Source organism: Thalassophryne amazonica, chromosome 1 (assembly GCF_902500255.1).
Source record: "Thalassophryne amazonica chromosome 1, fThaAma1.1, whole genome shotgun sequence".
Lineage (NCBI taxonomy): Eukaryota > Metazoa > Chordata > Actinopteri > Batrachoidiformes > Batrachoididae > Thalassophryne > Thalassophryne amazonica.
In genome coordinates this window covers 5,694,394-5,707,889 of record NC_047103.1, presented here as the reverse complement: position 1 = coordinate 5,707,889, position 13,496 = coordinate 5,694,394, and the positions used below count along the sequence as shown (strand labels likewise).

Genomic DNA, 13,496 nt, shown 5'->3' with positions numbered 1-13,496 from the left:
GAGCGGCTCCTCCTCTTGCGCACACAATTGCACCTGCTCTGTGTGCTGGACTCTATATATTTTGTAGTGGAGTAATCATTTTCTGCCAAACCTTGGATGTTGAAAACACTTCTAATCACTTCTGGCATCACAGAGGACTGTTTCAACTGGACACTTTTTTTCCTCTCTTTCCTGCTCCATGTGGGATGTATTTTGAGCAACTTACGGTAATTATTTTTAATGTTTTTCATAGCTTGATAAAACAGTTCCTTGCTATAAACGTATGTCTGTATGTTGATGTCTGTTGTATGTAAAAGTATGTTGATTTAATATCTTGTTAATGGATCACTGTGTGTGCGCACTGAAGCAAGACCTGAGAGGCTATTTTTGGAGGGGGTCTCCTCTTTGCGCACCAAATTCCACCTGCTCTGTGTGCTGGACGCTATATAAAATAATTATTTTGTAGCGGATTAATCATTTTCTGTCAAACCTTTGATGCCGAAAATACCTGTAATCACTTCTGGAATTAATGTATCACATGAGCTCCGCTGTGTGTGCGCACTGAGGCAGTAGTGACTCCTCATCACGCTTCACACGAGCATTTAGGCAGAACGCCAGCTCACAAAAGAGTGATATTTCAGTCAATATTGGACGAACACAAAGTTAAAATTTGGGTGACTGCGTGTAAGTGGATGTGTGTTTAAAGCCATGGAAGATAATAACTCCAGTGTAGCAGCTAAGAGCAGGAGCTGTGCAGCAACACAGGTGGAGAGCGCGCAAAAGAGCGATTTTGAAGACACAACACAAAGTTAAAAGTTGTATCATGGTGACTTGTAAGCTGCGGAAGAAATAAAGAAATATATATATTGAAAATGATCCACAGGTGTATATAATAAAACGGCCACCTCATTCTATATGCAGAACGGCAACGCGCGCAAAAGAGCGCTTTTGCAGAAATAAACAGACGAACACAAAGTTAAAGTGGAATCATGTTGTAAAAATGATTGTGCTTAAAGCCAGGGAAAAAATAAAGCCAGCAAGCCACGGATGGAACGGAAGCCAGAAAGAGCAGAGAGGCGGCTGTCCATGAAAGGACAACAGCAGCGCGCGCAAAAGAGCGATTTTGCAGAAATAAACGGACAAACATAAAGTTTTGTGTGTTTAAAGACACAAAAAAAAAAAAAAGCCAGAGAGCCGTGGAGCCAGGGAGGAGCACAGAGGCGGCTCTCCAGGAACCCGTGGTTCGGGTCTAGCTGGTCTTGTGCATTACAGGTGGACTGCAGCCTGGCGCACAGCTGAACTGTGATGGAGTGTCTATTTTTGGACTGTTAAAAAAGAAAAAAAAGGGGACATCTTTAAATGCTGCTGTGAATCTGTGAATTGAAAACCCACACTTTAAAGGGACCAGGTGTGGGAGGGCTGGAGGTTTGGACCAAACTCACGCCTTAACGTGCACCAACATGGCGTTATCATGGCACTACGTAGCTTAGTGTGGCTGATGCGAGCCATTCCATGGTGTAACGACAGGTCGGTCGTGGCTCACTAGAGGCTGCTACGCGGAACATGCGGGGTACAGAGAGGCACATAGTGGCAACTTCATAGTGGATACGTGTTAAGAAGAAAACGTGGGTCATTCTTCAAATAAACACCCCACACCCATGCGTGGCTCCTTCTTCAGCCTTCATTATTCGGTGGGACCGAGGCTTTAGACTTTAAGAGCTTTTGAGAGCAGTTGCTCAGGTTTACGTTCGCTGACGCTGAGCTACGCAACAAAGCTAAAGCGCTAACACAAGCCTCTCAATTAGCCACGTTAGCTTGGGACGCAGGCTGAGGAAAGGTTTAGCTAATGTGAGCGTCGTTCTTATTCCTGCTTTTCAGTAAAGACTATCAGACACTCTGTGCAGAATGTGAGTAAAACACAAGCGGTGATATCAGAGCCAGCCGCGGCGGCAGGGACAGGCTGAGTGTAAAATGGCAGCTCCATAATGAGTCAGGAAAACACTAGCCATTAGCCTTAGCTCCCTGTTAGCCGGGTGAAAGAATGTACGTACCCCACCGCACAGCGCTCATCCGCCTCAAAACGCGCTCTTACATCATAATGCTGTCGCTGTCACCGTAGAATTGTTGTACGGAGAGGTGGTATCCAGACACCGTCCCCGCCGCCTCCGTTCGTCCGTCCAACTGTGTGTTTCTTCGTCTATCCAATGCTAACTATTACCGCTCTGCGCTCGCACAAAGATCAGCGAACAGCGCTGCCTTCAGGTGCCGTCGGATATGTGGACGTCAACAACAAAAATGCGCAGTGGAACAACGCAAACGGGTTTCACCGAAGTTACTTTTCTTTACGAGTTTCTGTGGAAATTCAAACCGGGAATCCATATTTTATCATCTCTGTGAAACGTTTCTCTCCTTACATGTGTGTAGGCAGGTGGTGGTCCAGGGGTGCAAAATCAGAAAAAGGTGGGAAAGAAATGGAAAATACAGATTTTAAAAACGCAGCAATCCTTACATTTACTTTGGCTTGTGTTTCACTACTGACAGTGTGAACCCAAGATATTTTATGTTTGTGGTCAGTTTCATTTCATTTATTAATATGCATTCATTCCTGCACTTAAGGCCTGCAAAACCTTCCAAAAATGTTGGGATGCACTCAATCAATTCTAAATATAAGGATTAAATGGTCACTTTTACAGCCAGTTTTGTTGAGACATTAAGCCAGGGAATGAAACACATGAATATTTCCAAGTCACTGAATACGTCTCAGACTTCATTTCCAGTGGCAGTGTTTATGCCCCCTATTATTCTCCCATAAATTAAGGGTTTGACACAGAAAATTGTGACAATGACCATGAAACATGCTGACAAAGACAATGGCGGTCTGCAAAATAAAGCCAAGTTTTGGTCACAGATTATTTTTTTAACGAGAGCAATCCGAGATTTTTTTGAGTTGACGAGGACTCAAAATAAAAGATACGTCGATATCGTGACCCGGACTCTGGATCCGGATTCCTCAACACAATGCAATAACTGCATACAGATCCAGAACAGTTCGACTGATCAAGATGTTGCAATCTGATATTTAATTCACAAGCTGAAACAAAATAGTGTCTTCCTGATCTGAGTTTTACATTGTGATGTTGTATCCGAGAAGTAGTTTTGGCATAATCCTTAAAACTCTACAAAGTGAAATCTTAATCCAGAATCTAGAGCCGGATCCAGATCACCTCCAAAACTGAATGGAGTCTCCCGATGCCCAACACCAAAGTGTGGTGAAAATTTGATGAAAATCCATTAAGTGGGTTTTGATGTAATCCTCAAAATCTGACAAAGTGAAGTGTACAAATTGAAATCCTGATCCAGAATCCAGATCCGGATCACCTTCAAAATTCAGTGGAGTCTTCCATGGCCACCTAATATCAATCTGTGGTGAAAATTAGTGGATAATCCGTGAAGTAGTTTTGACGTAATCCTTCAAACCCTATACGAGTATAAGTAATAAAATTAAATTAATTAATCGTATAAAGTGAATTCGTGATCCAGAATCCAGATCTGGATCACCTCCAAAATTTGAAGGAGTCTATCTGTCTAAGACAGACAAATAAATAAACAGCAATGATTTTATTACATCAGCCAAGGACATGATGTAATAAAATAATTGGCGTTTAATAACTGTAATAAACAGTTTATGCATTAATTCCACATGGTACATTAAGGCACAAGCCAAGTGGTTAATGCGCTTGGTTTCAATGCAGAAGGTTCTGGGTTCAAATCCCACCCCTGCCACATTTCTCCATGTAATGTGGAGTTGCGTCAGGAAGGGCATCCGGTGTAAAACCTGTGCCAGTTGAACATGCAGATCCACCTTGGATTTGCTGTGGCGACCCCGAGTGCAAACAAGGGAGCAGCCGAAGGGACTTACTTACATTAAGGCACAGGTCATAAGAACAAAATGACAAAGTTTGTGACAGTCAGTGAACGCAGCATGTGCGTCATAAAATGACGTGTAAAATGATTACAAAGAAATATGGCTGCCTGACACGCATGCGCATTTATCTGATTCAGTCAGTGACGTTTGAAATATGAGGAGGCACGAGTTTGATATGTAACTTCCTGTTTGTTTATGACAAAACCAATATCACAATTTACATCATGAAAAATTACCATTTAAATCAATAACCCAATCAGGTGATAAAAGACACTGGATATTTTTTTACCTGATGGATGTTGGGGGGCTGTATAAATATTTGTGACGTTACAAAGTGAGTTCTTTGAGATTCAAAGTAATTTTTAAATGTCTTTGATTGTACTTTTTGTAATACCTTTTGGAACGATATTTCTCTCTTTTTAAACAGGAAGTTGGGCATTTATCTTCAATTTAAAGTGGAATTTGTGTTATTCGGATATGTTAATGACGAAACCCCTGCTAAAAAACATATCTGATCAACCTTATTATTATTTTTAGCCAAATTTCATATACACACGAGCTATTTTTTTAATCAAAAACCCAATTTCATTGTTTTCTTGGCTTATTTGAAATCATATTTGGAGACTTTGAAAACACTGCACTAGACAAAAAAGCTGTTAAAACCCAAACATTAATTAAGAGAATTTAATTTCTAATCTTGTCTTATGTACACCGTATGTAAGCTTTTTATTTTAATGCCTTTATCTGTTTGCACACCTCGAGACATTGTTCTGTGTTCTATTATGTTCTATTTGTTTTATTAGCCTGTATTGTTTATATTTGTGTTTTAAAAGTAATTTTTAATGTTAAAAAGAGATACAAGTAAATAAGTCGAGGTAAATCATAAATCAACTGTTTTCTGACTCGAGCTTCAGCTTCAGCTCCAAACATCCACAAACTGCTTTGAAAAAGTTTTTTTTTTTAGTACAAATAAACAAACAAACAAAAAACAGGAAAGATCATAAAACATCCATCTCCATCGGAGGAGATCATCCATCTCCTCCTATTATTTGTCTTGTAGAAGAAACAAGATAATTATTTTCTTGTCTGATGACTTAAACAAATTAAATTGAAATTAAAAAGTCATTTATATTTAATAATTTTATATTTACTCTGTTTGTCTTTATCAGAAAATAATATACAAATCTGAGAGAAGTAAATGACAAATATAGAAAAATGGGAATTAGAAATTAGTAATCATGCTTCATGAAGGGATTTTTTGTGTTTTTTTATTTGAAACCTGACATATTTCGTCTTTGTTGTGTTTTTATTTAAAGTAAATTATCCTTGCATTTTTTTTAAATTCTTCGTCTTCATGCAAATGAACTAGACACATTTTTCTGAACTCAGCAGCACCATTCCACCTTGCGATCCTTCACCGCTAAAAGAAAGATGCCGCCCCCTGGTGGAGATGCAAAGAATGACATAAGAAAACGCGGCCATATAATTAAGTGCGATTTTATTCGTGCACGTGCTCAGTTGAGCTCCAGAGACTAGAGGTAGCAGACTTTTTAAACAGATCTCAGGTGCCAGGACTCTGTCTGACTGATTTAGGTTTTTCTGCAGGCTGCAGAATCTGTTCGACTCCCACAAGCCTTGAGTGGGCTGGATGCAGAGAATGATGCTGCCACCTCCAAGTCTTACAGTCAGGATGTTGTAGTAGTTGTTGTGACTACAGTCTAACAAAGTGTTAATGCATATTTAATATGCAGATTATAAAACTCTATATTTATAAATGTATTGTTATCCTAAAATGGAATGTAATAATGACATTTGCTATGTTTTGGGCCATTTTTCATCAATATTGATGATACCATCATGTCTGGAAAAGGAAATTGAAATTGAACTTGCCACAAAAATTCTGGAATCTACCTTGTGTGTACAACATTTAGTCAAAATCATGTTGAAAATCAAATTCTTTGACCGTGACCTTTGCTTATACAGTTCCAAGTGCCTCATATTTTTCTGTATTAGACAATACAGTTATTTTTGGTACCATGAATTTTTTTGAGATGATGGAGGAGCCTGACTTGTGGCGATCCTAAATTCAATAAAACCTATCTTGTAATGATTATTTTGAAATAGTTTTATGAGGAAGTAAAGTTGACATTCTAAGTGACTTAAAATATACATAGTATACGTGCAGGTGGATAAAACTGAGTTTGAAAGTTTATTCCACTAATATGTATGTAAACTTATATCTGCAAATGTATATGTCAATAACCACAACAACAATCTCTCCTTAGCTCACCTAGGTTCATTTCCCAGTGGCTATGCCCCTTGTTGGTTTAGTGTGTGTGTGTGTGTGGGGGGGGGGGGGGGGGGGGGGGTGCTGTGTGTGGTTGCAGGGCCCCAAGGAGGGTGATGCATGAGATGGTACTACGACTGACTCTGGGGAAAGTTCCAGTGACTGCAAGGAATGATTGCAAGCTGGGATCCTTTCAGCACTCATGACACATATTTTAATTTGTTTATGCCATTGCAAATACAAATATAAAAAAAAGACAAAAAATATCTAAAACAATCTCACTTAAACTCAAACTGAAAACAAATCTCTACAACTTGATATAAATGAATTAAAATTATAAAAGCCAGGATAATGAGTTGCATAAGTAACAGAACACTTTGGCATAATACCTGTAAATAATTAGTTTTATTGCCAGTTTTCTTCAGACAAGTCAGGGGATGGATACATGAACATTTCCAAGTCACTGAATATGTCTTAGATTTTATTGACATCAATAAAGAAGAAATACAAACAGTATGACACTCTACGGTAAATCTTCATGGAGTAGACAAAACCGGAGTGACTGTGAAAGAAGGAGAACAGTGAGGAAAGCCACCAAGACACCCAGGACAACCCAGAAGAAGTCATAGGCTTCTGTGGGTGTGATTGGAGAAATTGTGCACAGTGCACAATTTTGTATCCCCAGTTAAACAGCTTCATGATTAAGTGGTATAGAGGAGGGTTTTCTTTCAATAAAACGTCAAATCTAGGCTTGCATCTCAGATGGCCTTTGGCAAATTGTAGCTGAATTTTCCAGGACTTTTTAAAGAAAATGTCCAGGTGTACTGCGCCGATCACCCTGTGACTGCTGGGATAGACTCCAGCCCCAAGACCCTTGATTGGAGTAAAAAGGTATTGAAATTTAATGAATGAATTCAAGACCGCAGCATGATGGTTAGTGGTCACACTGTTGCCTCACAGTAAAAAGGTCATGGGGTCAATTCCCACCTGTGTCCTTCTGTGTGGAGTTTGCATGTTCTCCCTGTGTTTGTGTGGGTTCCCTCTGGGTGCTCCAGCTTCCTCCCACATCCAAAGACATGCAGGTTGGGTGAACTGGCTGGAAACTTTAAATTGTCCATAGGTGTGAATGTGTTTGTTTGTCTGTATGTGGCCCTGTGACAGACTGGTGTCCTGTCCAGGGTGAACCCACTCACACCCCTGTTGCTGGAATAGGCTCAAGCCCCCATGACCCTTAATTAGGTTGAAGATGAGTCAATCAATCAATCAATTTTTTATATAGCGCCAAATCACAACAAACAGTTGCCCCAAGGTGCTTATATTGTAAGGCAAGGCCATACAATAATTACAGAAAAACCCCAACGGTCAAAACGACCCCCTGTGAGCAAGCACTTGGCGACAGTGGGAAGGAAAAACTCCCTTTTAACAGGAAGAAACCTCCAGCAGAACCAGGCTCAGGGAGGGGCAGTCTTCTGCTGGGACTGGTTGGGGCTGAGGGAGAGAACCAGGAAAAAGACATGCTGTGGAGGGGAGCAGAGATCAATCACTAATGATTAAATGCAGAGTGGTGCATACAGAGCAAAAAGAGAAAGAAACACTCAGTGCATCATGGGAACCCCCAGCAGTCTAAGTCTATAGCAGCATAACTAGGGATGGTTCAGGGTCACCTGATCCAGCCCTAACTATAAGCTTTAGCAAAAAGGAAAGTTTTAAGCCTAATCTTAAAAGTAGAGAGGGTGTCTGTCTCCCTGATCCGAATTGGGAGCTGGTTCCACAGGAGAGGAGCCTGAAAGCTGAAGGCTCTGCCTCCCATTCTACTCTTACAAACCCTAGGAACTACAAGTAAGCCTGCAGTCTGAGAGCGAAGCACTCTATTGGGGTGATATGGTACTATGAGGTCCCTAAGATAAAATGGGACCTGATTATTCAAAACCTTATAAGTAAGAAGAAGAATTTTAAATTGTATTCTAGAATTAACAGGAAGCCAATGAAGAGAGGCCAATATGGGTGAGATATGCTCTCTCCTTCTAGTCCCCGTCAGTACTCTAGCTGCAGCATTTTGAATTAACTGAAGGCTTTTTAGGGAACGTTTAGGACAACCTGATAATAATGAATTACAACCCCTGGCAAAAATTATGGAATCACCGGCCTCGGAGGATGTTCATTCAGTTGTTTAATTTTGTAGAAAAAAAGCAGATCACAGACATGACACAAAACTAAAGTCATTTCAAATGGCAACTTTCTGGCTTTAAGAAACACTATAAGAAATCAGGAAAAAAAAATTGTGGCAGTCAGTAACGGTTAACTTTTTAGACCAAGCAGAAGGAAAAAAAATTATGGAATCACTCAATTCTGAGGAAAAATTATGGAATCATGAAAAACAAAGAATGCTCCAACACATCACTAGTATTTGTTGCACCACCTCTGGCTTTTATAACAGCTTGCAGTCTCTGAGGCTGGACTTAATGAGTGACAAACAGTACTCTTCATCAATCTGGCTCCAACTTTCTCTTATTGCTGTTTCCAGATCAGCTTTGCAGGTTGGAGCCTTGTCATGGACCATTTTCTTCAACTTCCACCAAAGATTTTCAATTGGATTAAGATCCGGACTATTTGCAGGCCATGACATTGACCTATGTGTCTTTTTGCAAGGAATGTTTTCACAGTTTTTGCTCTATGGCAAGATGCATTATCATCTTGAAAATGATTTCATCATCCCCAAACATCCTTTCAAATTGATGGGATAAGAAAGTGTCCAAATTATCACGTAAACTTGTGCGTTTATTGATGATGTAATGACAGCCATCTCCCCAGTGCCTTTACCTGACATGCAGCCCCATATCATCAATGACTGTGGAAATTTACATGTTCTTTTCAGGCAGTCATCTTTATAAATCTCATTGGAACGGCACCAAACAAAAGTTCCAGCATCATCATCTTGCCCAATGCAGATTCGAGATTCATCACTGAATATGACTTTCATCCAGTCATCCACAGTCTACAATTGCTTCCCTTTGCCCATTGTAATGTTGTTTTTTTCTGTTTAGGTGTTAATGATGGCTTTGTTTAGCTTTTCTGTATGTAAATCCCATTTCCTTTAGGCGGTTTCTTACAGTTCGGTCACAGACGTTGACTCCAGTTTCCTCCCATTCGTTCCTCATTTGTTTTGTTGTGCATTTCGATTTTTGAGACATATTGCTTTAAGTTTTCTGTCTTGACGCTTTGATGTCTTCCTTGGTCTACCAGTATGTTTGCCTTTAACAACCTTCCCATGTTGTTTGTATTTGGTCCAGAGTTTAGACACAGCTGACTGTGAACAACCAACATCTTTTGCAACATTGCATGATGATTTACCCTCTTTTAAGAGTTGATAATCCTCTCCTTTGTTTCAATTGACATCTCTCATGTTGGAGCCATGATTCATGTCAGTCCACTTGGTGCAACAGCTCTCCAAGGTGTGATCACTCCTTTTTAGATGCAGACTAACGAGCAGATCTGAATTGATGCAGGTGTTAGTTTTGGGGATGAAAATTTACAGGGTGATTCCATAATTTTTTCCTCAGAATTGAGTGAGTCCATATTTTCTTCCCCCTGCTTGGTCTAAAAAAGTAACCGTTACTGACTGCCACAATTTTTTTTTCCTGATTTCTTTTAGTGTTTCTTAAAGCCAGAAAGTTGCCATTTGAAATGACTTTAGTTTTGTGTCATGTCTGTGATCTGCTTTTTTTCTACAAAATTAAACAACTGAATGAACATCCTCTGAGGCCGGTGATTCCGTAATTTTTGCCAGGGGTTGTACAATAGTCCAGCCTAGAGGAAATAAATGCATGAATTAGTTTTTCAGCATCACTCTGAGACAAGACCTTTCTAATTTTAGAGATATTGTGCAAATGCAAAAAAGCAGTCCTACATATTTGCTTATATCCAAGAGGATATAAATTACTATTATCATTATTATTGTTGTTGTAATTATTTAATTAATGTTATTATTCATTAAATTTGCACTTAGTTATTGCAGCACTGTGAATACTCCACAATAATTGGTGGCATCACAACACAGGCAATAACCGCACAGTCTGTGGTAATAACTGCGTTATTACATACCATGTTTTAACTCATGAAAATATTCCTTCACATTGTATTCATAAACATTCATTATTTGTATACTGTTACAGCCCTGGTTGTTATACACACACTGACGGTTATTCATATGAATGTGTTGTTCTTTGTCTTCTGTGATTTATTTGTAATTTAAATCGTTATTCAAACTGATTTTGGACAAAGTGCTATATAGGTTATTATTAATATTATTATGAATAATTAATTTTATTGTTCTTTACATGTGCACATATTTATTAAAGGTGGCGTCACAGCAGCGGTAATAACCACACAGTCTGTGGTAATAAGCGCGTTATTACGTGCTGTGAGTCCTCCCAGGCGCTGAGTGGTGCTGTCTCGCCTCTGACGCCTTCAGAAAAACCTTCCATCGTCAGCGGACCGACCAGGCCCCTCGCAGCCGCAACACGGTGCCGCGAGCGCTGCTGATTCCTGCCGCAGACCCGGCAGGTGGACCGGCGGAGGTCCAACGGGAGACGGACGGCGCGGCGCACGGCCAGGAGGCCGCATTGACGGCGCGCCCCGCAGGAAAAGTGCAGGCTGTGTGAGTGCGACATGCGCAGCCTGCGCGTATCATAAACGGGCCTGTTGCTGCGTTGCTGCAACTTTGCCGTTTTTGTTTTTTTTTTTGCCGTGGAGCCCGATAAGGTGGGGGAGGAGAGGGAGGTTATTATTGTCTGGAGGGGAGGAGGGTGAGGCGCACCTCCCCTCAGCCTCCGCGCTGCCTGTCAGACGAGGAAGTGCGTGTTCACGCACGCCCCGCCGCCGTCGCGCACGGTCCCGCACGGCGTCACCGACAGGTCGCCGTCTGTCGGATGGACTGGACGAGGACCAGCTGCAGGACCACGACGATCTCAGCAGGTGGGTGAACCCGGACCCCCCCCCGACCGATAATTAAACATTATTATTATTATGTCTGTAAGTGACCGCACGTTAACGTCTGATGGTGCACGATTATTTATTTATTTTAATCAGTCTCTGTCATTAAACCAGCCAGCCTTGATAATATACGATTGCTTAATTTTATGATCTAAACAATCCAATTTGAGAGTATATTCGAGCAATAACAATACTTTTAATCCCTTTGGAAGTGTTCACATTTAAAGTGGTATGTTTGTATGGATCCCGCCCCGAGTCTAACGGCTTCTGTACCATAAACATACTTTCACTGTGCAAATAAAGGTAAATTCAACTCCTCTCTGTCTGTGCTGTTTCTCTGTGGAAATTCAAAATTTTACCCGCAGGGGACAGATTAGTGCTGTTGGGGATTTTATGTCAGCGCTTCTGAAGACTTTGTCACCATCTCACGGTGTCACTGTTGTGATTTTTAACAAACTCACTAATAGTGCAGCAGATAACGCAAACAATCCTGCAAATGGTGATAGAAGCAACAAATTCAGGACAAATACTCCTTAAGGCCCCCTGACACTTGCACGACATTGATTCGCACACTTGCATATACTCTGCTGTGCACAAGGGTAAACTTGTCTCAGACTCATTGTAAACCATTGTAAACTGTGCACAAAGAAAATTTTGTAATGTTTAAAATTTCCATCACACATTAATTACATGAACTTCACATGAACATTACGCAAACAATTCAAAAACACAGCGTGTTAGTGCGAGCGTTCGCGTCAGCACACCGCATCAGAGCGCAGCTCGTCTGAACGATTATAACGAGATGTTAAATCAATCATAAACATTCTTTTACAGCTGCACACAAGAAGGGAAGAACATGCAACTGTTTTACCAAACCATTACAATATAAACATGACAAATAATTACCTTTTTAGACAGCTCCAAATGCTTTCTCCACCTCGTTAAGCACGCACATGTGACAGAGAGAAAAGCGGCACCTGGAACAGCCCTCTGTGATTCCGGAAGCGATTAGAGGCATTTTCAACAGCCAAGTCGCAGAGAAAATGATTAATCATCGTATCTAAAGCTACTCCATGACTTTTCTCTTTGACCAGCCGTCTGAGGATTTAAGATAAATGATATTAAAGGGCAGTCGGTCCTTTAAGGTGCAAATATAAATGTTATCGTAACAATCAGCTTGCGAGTGGATCGTTTCAGATTTCATCATCTGTCTGTTTCTCTGATCTTCTCCAGTGTTCTAAAGCCTTGAAGGATGGACCGGGAACTGGTTCAGCAGAGCCAACCAGAACACAGCGAGGCCACCAATGGAACCAGCACACTGACAACCGTACCTGACTCCTCTGCCCCGAAGACCCCGACCCCGCCACGACTCACCCCCAACCCCATGCTCCTGGACTCTCCTGCACCCACGCTAACGCCCACCACATCCTCCCCTCCACCTCCTCTCACCCCGGCTCCTTCCATCTCTGCCACTCCAGGCCCGAAGGCGTCACAGGCGATGGCGGCGGTGGGTGCTCTGTCACCCCACATTCTCATTCCAGCTCCTCCTAAACTGACCTCTATGGCGACCCCGGCCCTCTGCACGTACTCTCGCCCAATTCTTCCCTCTCCGGCAGCCATCTCTAAACCTCCCTCATCTCCAACCACTCAGACATCCAGCTCCTCAGCTCCTCTTCCTCCTTCCAGCCCCTCGTCTGCTGTAGTCAGCGCCTCCTCGCCGCACCTGTCCACTCCTTCTGCAACGCACAGCAACACCACCATGCCAACAAACGCCACTCCCACCCTGGCCAACGGCAACACAAGGCCCTTGTCCACGACAATATCTGCGCCAATCACGCCCTTTCACACACCAGCCAGCCCGCCTGGCAGACAGGTAAGTCGCACACGTATCACGCGCCGTTGCAGGACGTCTCTGTGACCCGGGTTAAAGTTTCTTCTCAGCTTCAGTGTTTGCTTTGTGCTGAAACCACAACTTCCTTTTCGTGTCACAAGTCATGCATGCAGCATGTGGGACTCTGCAGTCTCGCTGAGGACAGAACTGGTCCTCTGTGTGGGCCTGCAGCAGGTTTTTGGGGTTACAACTTCCCGTGAGTTTGCTTTCATCTGTTCCATGCCCGTCAGCACCAGGTGGCACATCGCTGACTCTCTGTCTCTTTTGACTCTCAGTCAAAAGAGACAAAAAGAGATGACTGCAGATCTGACTCTAGAGGATCAAAGAACTCAAGTGGAAACACAGGAGTTGAAGGCAAAGTTCAAGAAGACTTTAGTTCGTATGTTCTCTGCAGCTAGTTTAGATGCTGGTCACCAGTTAGT

General features: G+C 41.8%; 1 protein-coding gene across 3 annotated transcripts in view; it reads left to right on the top strand.

The window, feature by feature from the left end:
* Positions 1-10,663: 10,663 nt before the first annotated feature.
* si:ch211-230g15.5 (polyhomeotic-like protein 3) overlaps positions 10,664-13,496 on the top strand; it is a 28,729-nt gene continuing 25,896 nt past the window's right edge. The window contains exons 1-2 of one of the 3 annotated variants that reach the window (XM_034188695.1): positions 10,664-11,145; positions 12,414-13,056. In XM_034188695.1, the coding sequence (XP_034044586.1) occupies positions 12,436-13,056 (621 nt within the window). In that variant the 5' untranslated portion in view covers positions 10,664-11,145; positions 12,414-12,435. Of the gene's footprint in view, positions 11,166-12,413; positions 13,057-13,496 lie in introns of all 3 variants that reach the window. The other 2 variants (XM_034188753.1, XM_034188827.1) reach the window with 2 other exon arrangements.